This window comes from Ursus arctos, unplaced genomic scaffold, assembly GCF_023065955.2.
Source record: "Ursus arctos isolate Adak ecotype North America unplaced genomic scaffold, UrsArc2.0 scaffold_22, whole genome shotgun sequence".
In the NCBI taxonomy this organism is placed as follows: Eukaryota; Metazoa; Chordata; class Mammalia; order Carnivora; family Ursidae; genus Ursus; species Ursus arctos.
In genome coordinates, this window is record NW_026622897.1 from 54,116,602 (window position 1) to 54,136,847 (window position 20,246).

Consider the following 20,246-nt stretch of genomic DNA (forward strand, 5'->3'; position numbering starts at 1 on the left):
CCAACAATTTGTGTTTAAAAAGCTCCCCCAGGTGATTCTGATGCACACTTAAGCTGAGAACCAGTGACTTAGATCAGGGGTTTGACAAACTATTTTTATAAAGGATGCATAACGCATGTTTTGGTTTTACAGTCTGTGTCACAACTACTCCGCCAGTGTGAAAACAGCCACAGACCATATGTAAATGAACAACCATGGCTCTATTCCAATAAACAGGCAATGGGGTCTTAGAACTAAATATAGGTGGTAGTTGTATAACACTGTGAATGTATTAAATACCACTGAATTGTCTGCTTTAAAATGGTTACTTTTGTAGTTTGTGAATTTTACCCCAGTACATTACTTTTAAAAAAAACAAGCAGGCAGTCAGTGGGACTTGGCTCACAAGCAGGAGTTTTCTGACCTCTGGCCAAGATCAACCTTAATTCTTTGCTTAAACTCATTCCAGGTAACCCTAATTAGCAGTTATGTAACATCTGCCTCAATATGACGAGTCACTCACTACCCACAAAGCAATATTTTTTCACTATGGACAGACCCTGATTCTATCTGGAGTTTTTTTCATAATCAAAGCCAAAATCTCCATCCCTATGCCTTCTATCCAGAGGGGGTTTACTTATGTTATGATCCTCTGTTTCACTAAAAGACTCAATGCCAGATTGCTTGAAAGGATGGGATCACTCTAATTGGGGAAATACTGAAGGGAAACATGCTTCTGTGCTAAAGAGAAAATATAATCCCTTAAAGATACTCCACAGGGGTGCGTGGCTGACTCAGCTGGTGAAACATGACTCTTGATCTCGGGGTTGTGAGTTCAAGCCACACAATGGATGTAGAGATTACTCAAAAATAAAATCTTAAAATAAAAGACCTCCCACAGGATGGACTGACTTCTCACATACACACACATGCCCACCAGCTGCAGATTTTTATTAGATGGAGGATGTCTTAGGTTGGCTCGAAGGAAAGTGGTGACAATTGGCAAGCACTCCTCCATACAAGAGAGGAGGCATTCCTGGCTAATGGGGATGGGTAGTTATGAAGACCCTAAATAGGATCAGGGTCTTCTGCTTAACTTGACCACCCAAGATCTTCCCCTTGGCACTCAATTATCACCCATCCTGACATGAAAGGGTCTGCAATGAGCTAGTTCAACTTGGCCAACAGTTCTTCCAGTTCTGGCCGAGCTTTGAACCGTCCCTTGAAGTCTTCTTCGGTGTGCTGGGGAGAAGAAAAAGAAAGTAAGGGGGAATCACTGCAGAGCTTTCAGTTACTCAAACATACACAGCATAAAAAATTATTTTAAATAAATAAACAAATAAATAAAATCCAGACAGCTCTGCAGAGAATGATTCAGATTTGACTTCTATTGAGTATCTACTATACACCAGACTTGTAATAGGTACCAAGGATTCTGAATCGGACTTCCTCCCTGCCTTAAGTGAACTTAGAGTCTGGTGAGAGAACATGGACATATAAAGAACGAATGTCAAATGCTATGAGTATCTCATTAGAAGCACTTAAAGAGAGAGAACGCCCAAATTTTCCGTCTGCAATCGGAAATAACAGACCCAGGGTCTGGAATATTTAAGTCAGCATGACGAGCACATTTTCTCCTGTATACAGATCTACGTGAAACCCAAACAACAAGAAGAGGATTAATAAGCGTGGGCTCAGAACAAGGAGAGCCGGATGAAACAAATGGCGTCAGTCTAAAACGACCCGATGGATCTGTCATAACAAGGCTTACCTTAGCAAATGGACCCAAATACTCAGTATTTAGGCTGAGGTTCTTAATGTTTTCCAAGTTTTCTATGCCAAACTTCCTTCTGATTGGCATTCTTTTCTCAGTCAGGCTACAGTCAAGCCTTGAAAATCCGGGAAACTCCTCTTTAAAGTACATTTCCGTATTTGTGTTCTGATGAATTATACTGTATGTAATCTTAAATCATGTTCTTTCTATACACAATTATGAGCTCACCCCTAACATCAGGATACTGTGATGGAGTTCAGCTCCTGTGGTCCATACGGCATCAGCCATGATGCACTGGAAGGGCCAGGAAAATGATCACCGTAATACCGGTCTGCACAGCTTTCCTGTTTATTACCCACATTTCTGTCTTGTTTCTAAAGCCAGATGCTCTTATCCATATTTTGAGCACCGGTGGGCCACCAGAGGGCCTCTTCTCAAACTAGCACCTACCTCCTTCACTGACAATCTGACTCCTTCGGGAAGATTGCTTTGGATTATTTCCAAGAATATCTCTGCAAATGTAGCACTCAAACCGCTGATCTGCAAAAGGAAAGAAGATGCTCTGAGAGAGGGTACTGGAAACCAGGTGACTGGGCAGATTTGGCATGGGCTCAAACGTCAGCTTCCGCAGAGCTACAGGGCCTAACGTACAGAGCTGGCTTCAGGGCCCAGCCTCTACAGGATTCCTCTTGCCATCAGTCAAGGTGTCTGCATGCCGACATAGTCGTGGCCAATATCTGCCCCTGTAGACAATGGATGTCATAACTGGACCAAGAGGTTATCAAGTCCAGGATGACTTTCTGATTCAACTCGGATTTACCCACATAGACCTGACTAGTGTCAGACCCTGTGTGGAGAATCCAGAGGTGAATCAGATGTGTGGTAGAAGGGGGCATGCAGGGGGCTCTGCAGGAACCCACGAGAGAAATCACTACCTGGGGGGGTCAAAGACAGCCTCCAAAAAAGGTAACTTCTAGGTGGAGTCTTGAAGAAAAACAGGAGTAAACTGGGAGAATTCAGCTACTACATACTAAGTAGTATGGAGGGTTTTCAAGGCAGAGGAAACAATACTCAGTAAAATGTGGAAGCATAGCACCACACTAGGGAATTAAAACGAGTTCCATGTGTGGCTGCAATGAATGGGGTGAAAAAAGGAAAAGCAGGAAGAGAATCAGAAAGGTATTTAGGCACTAAAGAGCCCAAACTTTGTCCTATGGGCCTCAGTGGCAAGTTAGATCTTTAAAAGCTGTATCTCAAATAATTAATTTCTTTTTTTCAAGTAATTTATTTCTGATAATATTTTAAAAAAATAGATTGTTCGTTTGTTTGTTTGTATATTTATTTAAAGTAGGCTCCCCGCTCCAGGGTGCCTGAGTGGCTCAGTGGGTTAAGAGCCTGCCTTCAGCTCAGGTCATAATCTCAGGGTCCTGGGATCAAGACCCACCCCGGCGGGCGGGCTCCCTGCTCATTAGGGAGTTTGCTTCTCCCTCTCCCTCTGCCCCTCCCCCTACGTGCATGTGCATACACACTCTCTCTCTCAAATAAATAAATAAAATCTTAAAAAAAAAAAAAAAAGTAGGCTCCACACTCAGCGTAGAGCCAGATGCAGGGCTTAAACTCACAACCGCGAGATCATGACCCAAGCTGAGGTCAAGCGCTTAGCATTTAACCGACTGAGCCACCCAGGCACCCCAGTACTTATTTTTAAAGTTAGCATACATGTAAGGTGTACCACCCTAACATTCCTTTCATATCTTGCTGATACACTTCTTGAGTGGATCTAAAAGGGGTGATGTCCATATGTTAGAGCATTATTTGTCAATGAAAGAGAGTGAAGCACTGACACATGCTACAACATGGATAAACCCTGAAAACGTGCTAAGTGGAGGAAGTGAGACTTAAAAGGCCATATATTGTACAATTCCATTTAAATGTCCCGGAAAGGTAAAACCATGAGGCAGAAAGAGATTAGTGGTTATCAGGAGCTAGGGGAATGGGGAAAGAGGAGTGACTGTAAATGGGTAGTTTCTTTTTGGGGTGATGAAATTGTTCAAAAATTGATTGTGGTGATGGCTGCACAACTGTGAATATATTAAAACCCGTTTAATTGTACAATTTAAAAGGATAAATTGTATTTGAATAAAATTCTCAATAAAGCTGTTATAAAAAGGGGTCATATTAAGTGTGAATTTTTAATAACTCTGGGCACCCTCATGGTAGTGTGGTTGTCACCCATTCATCTCTGCAGTAAAACAACAGAAACCACGGCTAGACTTAAAGGGAAGCCACTGAGGGGTTTTGCTCTCAGCAGGAAAATGACATGATCACATTGGTAAGAGGGTAAAGCAAAGTGGATGGATCTGAAAGATTTTTAGGGGTGAAGCTATAGAATTTGGTGAATGAATGAATGAATGAATGAATACTAGAGGACAAAGAGGGTTCAACATTAGGCTCAAAGGTGGGAAGGATTATAGAAAAAGAAAAATGTCAGATCTACTACAATTAGTTTTTTTTTTTAAGATTTTATTTATTTGACGGAGAGAGAGATAGCCAGAGAGAGAGGGAACACAGGCAGGGGGAGTGGGAGAGGAAGAAGCAGGCTCCCAGCAGAGGAGCCTGATGTGGGGCTCGATCCCAGGACTCTGGGATCACGCCCTGAGCCAAAGGCAGACGCTTAACGACTGAGCCACCCAGGTGCCCCTACAATTAGTTTTGCATATGCTGAGTATAAGACACCTGTGGAATATGCCAGTGGAGAAGTCCAGTAAACAAGTGGATATCAGGTTTGAAGCTCGACGAAAAGGTCAGGACTGGAGATGTATAGCTAGAGGTTATCGGTATATAACCCATCAGGACTGGGAGATATGTGTCAGGGGGTTGTCAGAACATAATGATGGTCACTGAGGCCAGGGGAATGAATGAGACTGCCTAGAGGGAAGGTATTCCATAAGGAGAGATGGAGGGATCAAGAACTAAACCCTAAAGAACATCATCATTCAAGGGGCAGCCAAGAAGAAGAGAAGGACATGGTAGGAGAAAAAAGGGGAAGAAGAACCAGGAGAAGCAAATACGTTTCAAGGTTCTCCCACAGTACCTACCTGAACCACTCGTTCATGGATGGTAAGAACCGAGTCCAGGAGCATTTTGCGGCCTTGGTCCTGCAGCCGCAACACCTCCATGGTTTTGGTGGGCATAGCATAGCTGTGGGAAGGAAGCGTGGGCTGTGAAGAAGGCTCCCTTAGATCGGCAGCACCACTTCCATCAGGGGAGTCCCTGAGGAGCCACTGCTGCAATGCAGTAGTTCCTGGAATCTAGGGCTCTTCGTCTGCAGCTAGAGGGAGGTAACCAGCTCCTCCGAAACCTTCTCCAGAAGCCTCTAAGCTCCCTGAGGGGACAGGCCGTGTCCAATGCCTTTCTGCATCCCTAGTTCTTGCCTGACACAACACTGAATAAAATCTGGTGGTTAATAACTTATTTGCTGCTACTAAAGAAAAGCCAATTCTAAAAGAATCAATGTCATCACTTTGGAGGCTCACCTTGCGTGTTTCACCTCTTCTGGAGAAATGAGGCATGAAACCCAACTGTTCTCAAAGAGCAAGACTTCTCAACCTCAGCACTATTAACATTTTAGACCAAATAATTCTTTGTTGTGGGGGGCTGGCCTATGTATTCCTAATCTCTACCCACAAGATGCCAGTAGTACCCTCTGAAGTGGTAACTATACAAATTACCCCCAGGGGCGCCTGGGTGGCTCAGTCGGTTAAGTGTCTGACTCAGCTCAGGTCATGATCGCAGGGTCCTGGGGTTGGACCTGCCTCGGGTTATGCACTCAGTGGGGAGGCTGCTTCTCCCCCTCCCTCTGCCCCTTCCCCTGCTCTTGCTCTCTCTTGTCTCTCTCTCAAGTAAATAAATAAAATCTTTAAAAAAAATTGTCTCCAGACATTGTTAAATATCCCTAGCTTGAGAAATACTATTGTAGAGACTGTGCTTGCTATGATCAGCTTCCTAGCAGTGAAAAGAACACTGGATTGGAGGTCAAATCTTGGCCCTGTGGCTTATTAGCAATATTTACTAAGGCAAGTTACATGTCTCTCTGGGCCTCAGTTTCTTCCAGAATAAAGAGGACTACAATCTAGGTCTATATCAATAGACGTGTGAAGATCAGGCATGGTGATGAGATAGGACCGACGGCTACACAGAAATGTGGTACTAGTGCTGTGTTCGTCTTATCAAAAAGTTCACCAAAATGAAGATAAATGAAATAACGGCAGTAGAATTCCTGAATTTTCATGTCACACGAAGGTTCATCAATTGATAGCAAGGTGCATGGCCCTCTACAAAATGAATAATGGCAATAATGAAAACAGATCAGAGACACAACAGTCCGTCCTGGATTTAAATATTGTCTCTGCCACTTAACACCTATTTAACCCTGGACGAATTAATTCAACTTCTGAGTCTCAGATTCTTCAGCTACAAAATGGAGATAATAAGGATAATACCTAGTTCATAAGGTTGTTGCAATAAAAATGAGATTACATAAGCAATTTGCCTGGCATAATATGCCTACAGACGCCAGTTCCCTTGCTCTTTTTTTTTTTTTTTAAAGATTTTTATTTATTTATTCGACAGAGATAGAGACAGCCAGCGAGAGAGGGAACACAAGCAGGGGGAGTGGGAGAGGAAGAAGCAGGCTCATAGCGGAGGAGTCTGATGTGGGGCTCGATCCCACAACGCCGGGATCACGCCCTGAGCCGAAGGCAGACGCCCAACCGCTGTGCCACCCAGGCGCCCCAGTTCCCTTGCTCTTACAACCAGTAAATGTTAGGTATTACAAATTCTTCCAGGTAACCTCCCTACATAACATTCCTTCCCACTTTCCAGCACAATCTCTGACCTCCTCTTCCAATTCAAATTTGGTAATAACTTCCCTATATAAACAAGGACACATTCATAGACTTGTTATGGAAGAGCAAATAAAATAACTATGTAAAGCTTTCAGGAAAGGAAGAAGCACTCTAAAACACTATTTTTCCTTCTTGGCCTTCTGCAGATAAGACTGACTGACTAAAGTGGGAGTTGTCCATTCCTGTCACTGAGCATGCATTTTATTCTTCACCACTTACTTCAGCAAGACGTCATTGATTTGTTCGTTCACTCATTCATTCATTCAACAAACATTTACTGAAAGCCTGTTCTGTCCTAGGCAGGCTGGTGGGCAATATGCAGCCTATGCTTTAAAGGAGCTTGCTAAGAATGTTTCAGAGAGGCAAACATCTTCACCACAGTAAGACAAAGGCAGTAATAGGCATGTACTGAATATTACAGTGACAGGAGAGAGAAAAGGGGCTCAGAGAAGAGGGGCTCAGGGAAGACTTCACAGGTGAGATAGGCTTTTATCAAGATGTTAAGAATAAACACATAGGTGTTTGCCTGGAGAGCATTCCAAAAAGTGAAGTTCTCTACAAAGGCACGAGAGGCCCTCAAAGAGAACAGAAAAGCCAGACATAGTTTGATAAAGAAATACTGGGAACTCTGTTCACTTCAAGGTAGAATAGGCCTTTAAGTAGTTAAGAATATAGGTAATTTTTCTTTAGTGTCTACACTTTTCTGTACTTTACAAATTTTCTGCGATAAACATTACTTGGATGATCAGACAGGAAAAACAGAAGGGAAGAAATGAAATAACTTGATGTCAAAAATCAATAATAATAATGCTACCTCCAGGGAGTACTACCTGGGACAGGACACAAGGGTTCCTGCTGGGGTGCTAGGGAACTTAGAATCTGTGGACTTGGGACACCTGAGTGGCTCAGTCGGTTAAGCGTCTGCCTTTGGCTAAGGTCATGATCCCAGGGTCCTCGGATTGAGTCCCATATCTGGCTTCTTGCTCAGTGGGGAGCCTGCCACTCCCCTGCTTGTGTTTTCTCTCTCTCTCTCTGACAAATAAATAAAATCTTAAAAAAAAAAAAAAAGAATCTGTGGACTCTACTAAATATAAATTATAACTCCATTTTACTTTTTTAAAGATTTATTTATTTTTGAGAGAGACAGAGAGTGTGCACATGCATGGGGGGGTGGGGAAGGGCAGAGGGAGAGGGGGAGAGAGAGTGAGAGAGAGTCTCAAGCACACTCCCCCACTGAGTGCTAAGCATGGAGACCCATGCAGGGCTCCATCTCACAACCCCAGACCACAATCTGAGCCAAAATCAAGAGTTGGACGCTTAACCAACTGAGCCACCCAGGCGCCCCTGTACCTCCATTTTAAACAATGTAAGTGGACTTCAAGAAAAAGGAAAAAAAAAAAAAACAGAGAGAGAAAGAGTAGCCTTACAGAAAATGACGCTGAGCGATGCTTTTACTCTCCACAAAGCACAGGAGCCTAGATCAGCTTCAGGCTTGGAAGCTGCTCCCAGATGAGTAAGATTTCCATCTCCAGGCAGCTGCTCAGCAAGGGAGGCAGGCGAATTAAGAGACCTGCAGGCTAGGCTTCCTCCTCTGCCCTCCTGGGTGAGTTACAGCTGCAGCAGCGCAGACCATTTATAGAACAAAAGCCCGCACACCGCTCCCCTGCCCAATTCCATCTCAAGGTCAGAGCCCTACCTGGCACTCCCAGAGGAAAAATGGATCATGATGAAACGAAAATCAGAAGAAAAGGAAATCATTTCATCTCTGAAAAGCTGGGCAGTGAGAATGCCTAACAATACGATGGTCTGAAAACCTCAATCAATACAGGGCCGTGAGCAGCTGAAAACGAACATCTCTCATGCCCGGTGCTATTTGGAGCAGAGAGCAGAAAAGAGGCAAAAAGCAGCACATCATTCATTCCGCTGTTCTAGGAATCATGTCCATGACTACTGGAACTCAATCCAAGTCAGTGAATATTTATTCAGTGCTCACTATGTGTCAGGTACCGGGTAAGCTCTTAGGGTTAGACTGTTAATGAAGACAGAAACAATCCTTGCCTTACAGATCTTCGAGTCTAAGAAGGAAGACCAATAATAGTCAAGTAATTATGAGGGCAAGGAATGAGCGCTACGAAAGGCAAATTATATAATCTTTACTTCTCCTAAATATGTAACATAAAGACCTAATTTAATGAGGTTCTCTGAAGAAGTGACATCCAATATGAAGCCTAAGAAAGAAGTAGGGGTTAGTTACATAAAGGCGAAGAGTATTCTAAGCTTTAGAGAGCAAGCATATGTTTGAGATGGAAAGGGATAAAAACAAAGCCCACGTTAATTGAAGGGAGAGGAAGAGGAAAGGGGAAATATGAGTTAAGGCCAGAGAAGCAATCCCAGGCCATAGGGCACCTAGCAAGCCATGTGAGGAACGTTAATTTTGATCTTAAAGGAATGGGAAGCCATAGAAAGATTTTCAGCATGGTAGTAACATGATCATATCTCCATTCTAGAAAGATCACAGTGAAAGCTGTGTGGAGAACCAATTATGAAGAATTGAGAATTTGAAAAAAAGTGGATTCAAATCCAGACCTTGCCATTTATTAGATGTATGACCACAGGCAAGCTTCTATTATATTAATAATAATTAAAAATAATAATAGCAGCCAATTGTTGCTGGGAACAGTTGTAAGCACTTTAATATATTATCTCCCTTAATTTTTTTTTAAGATTTTATTTATTTATTTGACAGAGAGAGACAGCCAGCGAGAGAGGGAACACAAGCACGGGGAGTGGGAGAGGAAGAAGCAGGCTCCCAGCAGAGCAAGGAGCCCGATGTGGGGCTCGATGTGGGGCTTGATGTGGGGCTCGATCCCAGGACCCTGGGATCACGCCCTGAGCTGAAGGCAGACGCTTAATGACTGAGCCACTCAGGCGCCCCCTCCCTTAATTTTCACTATAGCCTTTGCAGGCAGGAACTTTTAGCAATTTCATTTTACAGATGAGGAAACCAAGATACAGAGTGTAAGTAAATTGCCCAATGCCACGCAAGAAGAATGCTACAGAACGAGAGAAAAACCCAGCAGTCTGGCTACAGAGTCAATGCTTTGATTTGTGAATGTGTGCAAGGTGCTTGTTTGAATTAAGCACATTATACAAAAAAAGCCAGAGTGGTTGGTTGATAGTAGGTGCTCGACAAATGCTACTGCCTTCCTGCCTTTACCTAAATGAAGCCAGAGCTTTCCACAGCCAGGTTTTAAAAACAGCACCTTTTAAGAAGTCCTTCTGAAAATTTACAGCACTATTCCAGGGAGCTGACCTACTGCAGATATGATAATATTCTGTAAATGACATTTAATGCTTCTTTGCCACCATAAAAGCTGCTCCTGATCCCTACCAGCTAAACAAAACAAAACAAAAAACCCCTTCTCATTAATTATTAATAACAATATTATTTACAGGGCATTTGCAATGTTCCAGTCTCTCTGCTACGTGCTATCATATACTGTCTTATTTAATTTTCAGAACTTAAAGGAATAAGAAAATTATCATCACCATTATACAGATGAGGAAACTGAGGTTCAGAATTTACCAAGGTCATGTCTCCACTAGCTGGTAGAACTAGAATTTGAACATAGGCAGTTTGATTCCAGAGCCTGTACTCATAACCATTTGTTACTCAAAGTATGGTCCACAGACACGCTGCTGGTGAACATACTGCTTGTTGTCAGTCCGTGACAAGGTAAGAAGCAGGCAACAGTCACTAAATGTACTATTTAATTCAGCAGACATTTTTTTTCAATAGTGAGATTTTTTTTGATGAAGGAAACAAAGCACTAATGTACATTTTGGCATAAGCTTCTGACATCTTTGCAGAGTGGCACTTTGAGGAAGCACTGCTCTAAATTTTTATGATATTCGGGCTCATTGAACTGACATTGCACTTTATCCTTCGTTTACCACCTTGCACATTATGCTGTATACACACACACACACACACACACACAGTCCCTGAAATCAGGGACATTCTCCTTAGTCTCCTCCAGGCACATGTCTAGCTAGTACATTATTTACCACATGGCGGGAAAAGGCTCCATCAGTAGTTTTTTAACTGATTTTAATTAAAGCACTTTCATTAAACTTTAGGAAATGTATACCATGTATACCACACAACTGGATTGTACAGTCATAGTCAAGAACCTGTCATTCTTTCAACGATGGCTTAATGTCTCCCATGTGGCAGGTCTTGCCTTAGATGTTAAAGAAATAAAAAAGAACACAGTTCCCAGTAGTCAGTGGGGAGGGGAGCTGACACATGAATAGATTATTACAGCCCAGAGCACTAAGTGACATGACAAAAGTGTGTGTCAAGTGCTGAAAGAGCAACCAACTCTCTGGGGCATCAGAAAAAGATAAAGCACATCTTTAGTCCTAAAACAATTGAAGTACTATCAGCTGTGCGAGCTACAGTCACAGCTTTTCATCCAGTCTTCTAGACGGCATGTTTAGCACAGTTACACTAAGTTATAAAGGTTTAAAAGTTCAAATTTAGCTTAAGGACTTAAAACAAGACCCCATATACTTAAAAATACTGGATTCAGGCAGAAATGGGTTAAATCTAGGCCACTTATTGGTTCTGTGACTTTGGGGCTTTCTGAGCCTTGATTTCCTCATCTGTAAAATGGGAATATACTGGTATCTAATGAGTAAGAAAGTGTAACTTTTGCCATATCCACATATTCTGCCATGTATTACCTTGCCACAGTGACAAACCACCCAAATGATTACTTATTAAATATTTTTCTTTAATCAATTCACTTAAAAAGTAAATTTAAAAAACAAACTTTCTGTACAGCAACTGGAATACATGTTGCTGATGTGAAAGAAAACAGTATATATAGCCACTTCAGAAAAACAATTTGGCAGTTTCTCATAAATTTAAAAAATCCACCGCACTTAACCATTCGACCCAGCAATCACACAGAGAAATGAAAACTTACATTCTCACAAAAACCTGTACATGTTTATTGTGGCTTTATTTATAACTGTCAAAAACCGGAAATAACACAAATGTCCTTCAACCATCGAACGGATAAACAAACATATATCCAATCAATGAAACGCTAATCAGCAACAAAACGGAACAAACTACTTGATACAGGCAACAACAGAAGTCAGTCTCAAGTACACTATCCTAAATGAAAGAAGCCAGACTCAAGAGGAAAAATACTGTATAATTCCACTTACATCGAATCCTGGAAAAGTCAAGACTACAGAAAACAGGTCAGTAGTTGTGAGGGGGTAAGGAGAGGGATTAACTACAAAGGCAGGAGGGAACTTCTTGGGATAATGTAAATGTTTTATATCTTGAGTATGATGATATTTACTGTGTGCATTTGTGAAAACTCATAGAAAACTGTTCACTAAAAAGGTGAACTTTACTAAATGTAAATTATATCTCAATAAGCCTGAGTTTATATCACTATTATAAATGGAAGGCCAGTATCAGCTGCCATCAAGATAAATTTTTTTTTTTTAAAGTACAATGGGGGTGGCTGGCTGGCTCAGTCGGTAGAACACACGACTTGATGTCAGGGTCGTGCGTTCAAGCCCCGCACTGGGCCTGGAGCTTACTTTAAAAAAAAGTACAACGAAAAGAAAAGAAAATATTGTAAAATTCTAGCTCGATACTATGCTAGCCAAAGACTCTGAGTCTGAGGTCCCTCCTCTGTTCATGAAGATTAGGAAATGCTAGAGTGGCGTTAAGGACGTACCAGAACCACGCAAAGAATTTCTCCTTGACATAATTAGGTTGAATGAGAGTTAAAAAGGGAAGAAATTTCTCACCATGTGATTCAATGTTATTTAAAGCAAACTACAGGGCATCCCACACTTTCTGAAACACTGAGATAAGATATGTAAAGTGCCTGGATTGGAGTAGGTAGCCAGTAAGTGTTAGTTCTCCTCCCCCACAGTTTTCCAGCAAATTCAAAGAGCAAATGAAAAGCAGAGCAGGCAAAGAAACCCTAAATAAATGGGAAGATATGCCTTTTTAATGGATCAGGGGAATCAAAAGCGATGTCAATTCTCTTCAAACTGACCTACAGATTCAACATAATCCCAATAAAATTCCATCAGGTTCCTTTATGTAGAAATCAAACTAATTCTAAAATTTTTATAGAAAGCCAAAGGACCTAGAATAGCCAAAATAATTTCAAAAAAAAAGAACAAAGTTGTAGTTTCAGTAATCAAGCTACAGTAATCGAGACAGTGTGGTATTGGTATAAGCGTAGATACATAAATCACCATAATAGAATCGAGTCCAGAAACAGACCCACATAAACATGGTTAGTTGACTTTCAAAAAGTGCTAAGACAATTTGATAAAGATAGAAAATCTTTTTAACAAATGGGGCTGGTGGGGCACCTGCATGGCTCAGTTGGTTAGGTGACTGCCTTCGGCTCAGGTCACGATCCTGGAGTCGTGGGATCCGAGTCCCAAATCGGGCTCCCTGCTCAGCAGGGGAGTCAGTCTGCTTCTTCCTCTGACCCTCCCCCCTCTCGTGTTCTCTCTCAAATAAATAAATAAAATCTTAAAAAAAAAATGGTGCTGGAACAACTGGATATTTATATGAAGAAGAAGAAAAAAAAAAGAACTTTGACCCATATCTCATACCATATACAAAAAAAAAAAAAGGGAAAAAACCTAAAAAAACTAAAACTGGATCATGGACCTAAATGTAAAACTTTAAACTATAAAACTTCTAGAGGAATATCTTTGTGATCTTGAGTTAGACAAAGTTGTCTTAGATATAACACCGAAAACATGAATGATAAAACTTAAAAGAAGTCTGCCCTCCAAAGGACTCAGCTAAGAAGATGACAAGATTAAGTCAAAGACAGGGAGAAAATATTTGTAAACACATACTGAAAAAAAACTGGTATCCAAAAATAGATAAAAGAATTTTCATAATTCAATAATAAGAGAACAAACAACGCAATTTTAAAAATGGACAAAAGATTTGGACATGTCATCAAAGCAGATACACAGAAGGCAAATAAGCATATGAAAAGATATTCAAAATCATTATTTACTAGGGATATGGAAATTAAAAACTATTAGATACCACTATATATCTATTAGAATAGCTTTAGAAAAAAAGTTGACAATACCAAGCGCTGACCAGGAAAAGGAATTACTGTTACTTTCATACATTGTCGGTGGGATAACAAAATGGTGCAGCCACTTTGGAAAACAGATGTCAGTTTTTTATAAAGTTAAACATACAGTCACCATACAACCCCCAAATCTCAGGCTTAGGAGGCTATCCAGAAGAAAAGATATATGCCCCACAAGACATACATGAGAATGCTTATGACAGCTTGATTCATAATCACCAATAAACCGGAAGCAATGGAAATGTACTTCAACTGGTGAACAGATAAGCCAATTAAGGTCCACCGCTTAATGGAGTACTACTCAGCAATAAAATAGTTCCAAAAACATGGAAGAATCTTAAACACATTATGCTAAGTGAAAGAGGCCAGACACAAAAAGCTACACACTGTATGATTCCATTTACATGATGTTCTGGAGACTTTAAACAACAGGACAGAAAAACAATTGTTGGTTGCCAGGGATATGACTACACCTGGGCATTGGGGAAATTTGGGGGTTAATGGAACTGTTCTATATTCTGATCATGGTAAACTATATGCCTAATAAGGGCAAATTTTACTAAATGTTAATTATGTCTCAAAACTTCATTTAACAACAATGACAAAGCAGAGCATGCTACTCACACCAAGAACACCCCATGCAAAGGCATCGTTCATACCTTTCCTCAACTTTAAGGGAGAGATGGTTGCAGAGGTTGTGAACATATTGGGCATAACTCTCTGCCAGGGCCATGTCGTATGCAGTCAGGTGAATATTTAAAACCCCATATTCATAATCTGTCCCCAAATTAATGGCTCTCAGTTCCACTTTTCCCTTCTTCTTCTTGGGCTGAACAGAAAACAAAAGGAGAAAGAAAATAAATCAAAGTATTATACAAAAAATTCTAAACATCCCATCTTGATGTCAAAGAAATCAATCTTTCAAATCAGTTTGTTTACCATTTTTCTCTTATGACCTTACTTTCTTTTTTTAATAATTTTTTATTATGTTATGTTAGTCACCATACAGTACATCCTTAGTTTTTGATGTAGTGTTCCATGATTCGTTATTTGCGTGTAACACCCAGTGTTCCATGCAATACGTGCCCTCCTTAATACCCATCACCAGACTATCCCAATCCCCCACCCCCCTCCCCTCTGAAGCCCCCAGTTTGTTTCCCAGAGTCCATAGTCTCTCATGGTTCATTCCCCCTTCTGTTTACCCCCCCTTCATTCTTCCCTTCCTTCTCCTACCGATCTTCCTGTTATTTATGTTTCATAAATGAGTGAAACCATATGATAATTGTCTTTCTCTGCTTGACTTATTTCACTTAGCATAATCTCCTCCAGTCCCATCCATGTTGCTGCCAATGTTGGGTAATCGTTCTTTCTGATGGCTGAGTAATATTCCATTGTATTTATGGACCACATCTTCTTAATCCATTCATCTGTTGAAGGGCATCTCCACTCCTTCCACAATTTAGCTATTGTGGACAATGCTGCTATGAACATCGGGGTGCATATGGCCCTTCTCTTCACTACATCGGTATCTTTGGGATAAATACCCAGTAGTGCAATTGCTAGATCATAGGGTAGCTCTATTTTTAGCTTTTTAAGGGACTTCCACACAGTTTTCCAAAGTGGCTGTACCAACTGGCATCCCCACCAACAGTGTAAGAGGGATTCTCTTTCACCACATCCTCTCCAACATTTGTTGTTTCTTGTCTTGTCATGACCTTACTTTCAAACTGAAGTTCCCCTGGGAAGGAATGGGTAGCTTCCCTTGCCAGTCTGGGCTGCTATCAGCCAACAAAAGGAGAGGGAATATTGCTGGCATTACTTTAATACAAATACAAGTGACTATCTTATGCAATTAACTTGTTAAGAGACTCACACCCTCCCTGGTCCTCAGCTTCCCAATTTTCTCAAATTGGTGGGGTTAGGCTAGATAAGAGATTCTTAATCTAGAGCCCACTGAGGGATTTTAAGTGGTCTATCAACCCCAAAATTTATATGCAAAATTTTACATGTGTGCATATTTTTCTGGAAGAATTCTCAGCTTTTATCAGTATCTTAAAGAAATCAATTGCAAGGAAATTCATCATTAGATCTCTTCCAGCCCTCCTAGCTTTGAAATTCTGCAATCATTTAGTCTTCCTTTTAAGAATTGAGAAGTAGAGGGAATGCACGTGAATATTATGTAGAAGTCAAGCCTAGACCTGGAATGAAAATCTGTATATTGACCAAAAATTATAGTTGTAACCAGTGATCCAGCTTATTCATTTGATGTTTTGAAAGTTCCAGTAATTATCTGCAGTGAATATGGATACTACATAGTACTTTGGTGTTACCTGCTTTTTTAAAAAAGTCTTTGGCTCACTCAGTGAACTATTTATCAAAAAAAAAAAAAAGTAAAAAGAACTGAGAGGTAGATGGGGCGCCTGGGTGGTGCAGTCAGTTGAGCATCCAACTCTTGATTTCGGCTCAGGTCCTGATCTCAGGATCATGAGATCGAGCCCTACTTTGGGCTCCATGGTCAGCGCACTCCGCTTGGTTTCTCTCTCCCTCTCCCTTCACCAACCCCCCACTCCCTCTGAGCACGAGAGCTCTTTCTCTGTCTCTCTCTCTCAAATAAATAAATAAATCTTAAAAAAAAAAAAAAGAATTGAAAGGTAGACAAATGACTTCTACTTTATCCTCTTGTATTACTTCCCTACATATCAACCTGTGCAGGCTGCAGTAAAAAGTTAAAATGAGGCCTGGGAACATAGATATTTAACCCGACATAGATCAGGATCTAGAAAGTTTCTCAACTGGAAATAATCTAACCTAAATCCCATTTAGAGGAGGGACTTGTTAAATACATCATGGAACACCCATACAATAGTACATTATGCAGTTCTAAGAAGGAATAGGCATTTCTTTATGTACTACTATATGGAAAGGTCTTTAAAATAAACGATAAAAGCAACTGTAGAATAACATGTTCAGAATATTGCCATACATTATTTAAAAAGTGTGTGTAATTATATAATATTTATTTGCTTGCATATTCAAAAAATATGTCTGAAAGGATGCACAAAAATACTAATATCATTGGCTGCTTGTGAGGGAACTGAATAGCTTGGGCATACAGGTAGGAAGAAGACTTTTTAACTATTTCCCTTCTTTATTTTTTTATTTTTAATACTGTGACTCTTTTGTCAGTTCAAAAGTAGAATCTTAAAATCTACTATTTTTTTATTTTTTATTTTTTTAAAGATTTTTTTAAATTATTTATTTATTTATTTATTTATTTATTTGAGAGAGAGAAAGAGAGAGCGGGGAGTGAGGGGAGCAGCAGAGGTAAAGGGAGAAGCAGGCTTCCCGATGAGCAGGCGGATCATGACCTGAGCTGAAGGCAGACAGTTAACTAACCGAGCCACCCAGGCACCCCTATTTTTTAAAGATTTATTTATGTATTTGGGGGGGAGGGTGCATGTGAGTGGGGGGAGGGGCAGAAGGAGAGAATCTTCAAGCAGACTCCCCAGTGAGTGTGCAGCCTGATGCGGAACTCGATCCCACAACCCATGAGATCATGACCCCAGCTGAAACCAAGAGTCAGATGCTTAACTGACTGAGTCACCCAGGCGTTCTTCTACTATTCTTTTTTAAAGATTTTATTTTTAAGTAATTTCTACACCCAACGTAGGGCTCAAGCTTACAACCCAGAGATCAAGAGTCACATGCCTACTGACTGAGCCAGCCAGGTGCCCCAAAAATCTACTATGTTCTTAAAAATTTAAAGGGCACCAGGGTGGCTCAGTCGGGAAGGTGGCTGCCTTCGGCTCAGGTCATGATCCCAGGATCTTGGGCTCAAGCCCCGTTTCAGGCTCTCTGCTCTGCAGGGAGTCTGCTTCTCCCTCTTCCTCTGACCCTCCCCCTGCTCGTGCTCTGGCTCTGACTCTCTCAAATGAATAAAAAAAAAATCTAAAAAACAATTAGTAAAAATTAATTGCAATACAATATTCACACTGAAAAAAATGCATAAATAAGTACACAGCTCAATAATTTTTCACAAAGTGAAAATATTTGTATAATCAGTATCCTGAATAAGAAATAGACCACTACCAGCACCCCAAAACTCCTGTCCCCCAAACTGATAACCACTTTTATTACTTCTAAAATCATTTGCCTGTTTTTAGAATTTATGAAAATGGAGTGATACGCTATGTTCTCTTTTATGTCTTGTTTCTTTCATTCATTATATTTGCAGGATTCATCATGTATTAGCTGAAACAACAGTTCTTTCTTTCTCATTGCTCTAGTAGTCTATTGTATGAATATTCCAGAATTTGATCTTTTTTTTACAGTTGATGAAAATTTGGGGTGTTGTTTCTAGTGTGGGGCCATAACAAATAGTACTGCTCCCCATGTTCTTGTCCGTATCTTTCAGTGAACACGTGTATGCATTGCTATTAGGGATATACCTAGAACCTGAACTACTGACTTAGAGAGCATGCATATATTCGTCTTTAATAAATACTCTAAAACAGTTTTACAGAGATGTTTCCAGTTTAGTCTCCCACCAGAATCAATGAGAGTTCTATGTGCTCTACATTCTTGCCAACTCAAAACTTAGTGTAGTCAGGTTTTTTGGTCTGTTTTAGCCCTACTGTTTGGTATGAAGTGATAATAAATTCGGGTTTCAACTTGCAGTTCCTTTAAGTCAGTTGTGCCTGAGCACCTTTCCATTTGGATACTCTCTTTTGTAACCTGCCTATTCAAGTATTTTGCCCATTTTTTAGATTGGGTTTCTGCCTTTCTCTAACTGATTTGTAGAGATTCTTTCTATATTCTAGATATGATCCTTTGTTAAATATATGTGCTGCAAATATCTTCTTCCTCCCTGTAGCTTCCCTCTTCGTTTTTTCATGGTGCATCCTGATAAGCAGAAGTTCTTATTTTTCATGTAGTTCAATTTATTCATTCTTGTACGATTATAGTGATTTTTGTGTCGTTTAAGAAATCTTCGTGATCTTAAGATATTCTCATGTTATCTTCTAGTAATATGACTATTTTAACACATTTAGATCTACAATCCATTTTTAAGTGATGTTGGTGTATGATGTGAAAGAATCATTTTTATTCACATGATCATCCAGTCCAGTTGACTTAGGACCATTAGCACCATTGCATGGCAGTGTCACCTTTGTCATATAAGTGCCCACAGATATGTGGATCAGTTTCTGTACTCTTTATTCTGTTCCTTTGGGCTCTTTGTCTATCCTTGAGCTAATAGCACATGCCCTGCTTACTGGAGATTTATAAGTCTTGTTATTTGGTAGAAATAGTTCTTTTAAGAAAAAGGGCAAAAAACCTATTTTTATTTATTTTTTTTAAGATTTTTTATTTATTAATTTGAAAGAGAGAGAGAGCGCACCAGCAGGGGGAGCACCAGGCAGAGGGAGAAACAGGCTCCCTGCCGAGCAAGAAGCCCAATGTGGGGCTTGATTTCAGGACCCTGGGATCATGACCTGAACTGAAGGCAGACGCTTAACCAACTGAGCCACCCAGGCACCTCTCTATTTACATGTCTTAAGTCACTCCTATCTAACAGCCAACATTCTAGTGGTTGCCACAGAAGAATGTTCCTGGCAGAGCACCTGAAATGGTTCTCTCCCATTGCTGCTCCTTAGGTCAGTCTAAGACAGCAGAGGCCCAGTCTAGGGGAGCAGGAGGAGGACCAAGAAATGGTCCTTTCACAAGACTGGTAATACCAACGACAGACCCGATCTCACAGGGATGTTCTGAGAACTGAACAAAACACTATGTAAAGTGGCTTATACAATCCGTGTCACATAATTACTCTATGTATTAACTTTTATTGCTATTTTCATTTTTTAAAAAGAAACATGTTCTTTTTTTTAAGACTGTATTTATTTATTTGACAGAGAGAAAGAGACAGAGCACAAGCAGGGGAAGTGGCAGGCAGAGGGAGAGGGAGAAGCAGGCTCCCTGCCAAGCAGGGAGCCCAGTGCAGGGCCCAACCCCAGGACCCCGGGATCACCACTTGAGCCAAAGGAAGACACCCAACCAACTGAGCCATCCAGGCACTCCTACTGCTATTTTCATTTTTATGTTCCTATCTAGCACAGGAACTGGCAAACAGAAAACATGCAATGAATCACAATTTTAGAATCTTAGAACTGGACAGCATTTAGAGATTATTTTGTCCCAGTTCTTCATCTTTGCCAGGGAAGAATATGAAACCCAGAAAGATCAAACATGTCCCCCAGAGTGACACAGCCAGACAAGACAGATCCTAGGAACTAAAACCCAGACCTTCCAACCCCCAACTGTAGCCTCTGCATTGCGAAACTGTTTATAGTCTTTATAGTTTCTGGATTTCTTATCTTTATGATGAAGATCTTCCCCACTCCTTTATTATGTTTA

The 20,246-nt window shown here is 40.7% G+C and overlaps 1 protein-coding gene across 1 annotated transcript in view; it reads right to left on the reverse strand.

The window, feature by feature from the left end:
* Positions 1 to 911: 911 nt before the first annotated feature.
* The window catches only part of MRPL48 (mitochondrial ribosomal protein L48), a 54,507-nt gene continuing 35,172 nt past the window's right edge, over positions 912 to 20,246 (reverse strand). Inside the window, exons 5-8 of the mRNA XM_026518069.4 lie at positions 14,492 to 14,661; positions 4,852 to 4,954; positions 2,204 to 2,293; positions 912 to 1,221 (exon numbers count right to left, since the gene is read on the reverse strand). Of these exons, the coding sequence (XP_026373854.2) occupies positions 1,147 to 1,221; positions 2,204 to 2,293; positions 4,852 to 4,954; positions 14,492 to 14,661 (438 nt within the window). The 3' untranslated portion in view covers positions 912 to 1,146. The remainder of the gene's footprint in view (positions 1,222 to 2,203; positions 2,294 to 4,851; positions 4,955 to 14,491; positions 14,662 to 20,246) is intronic.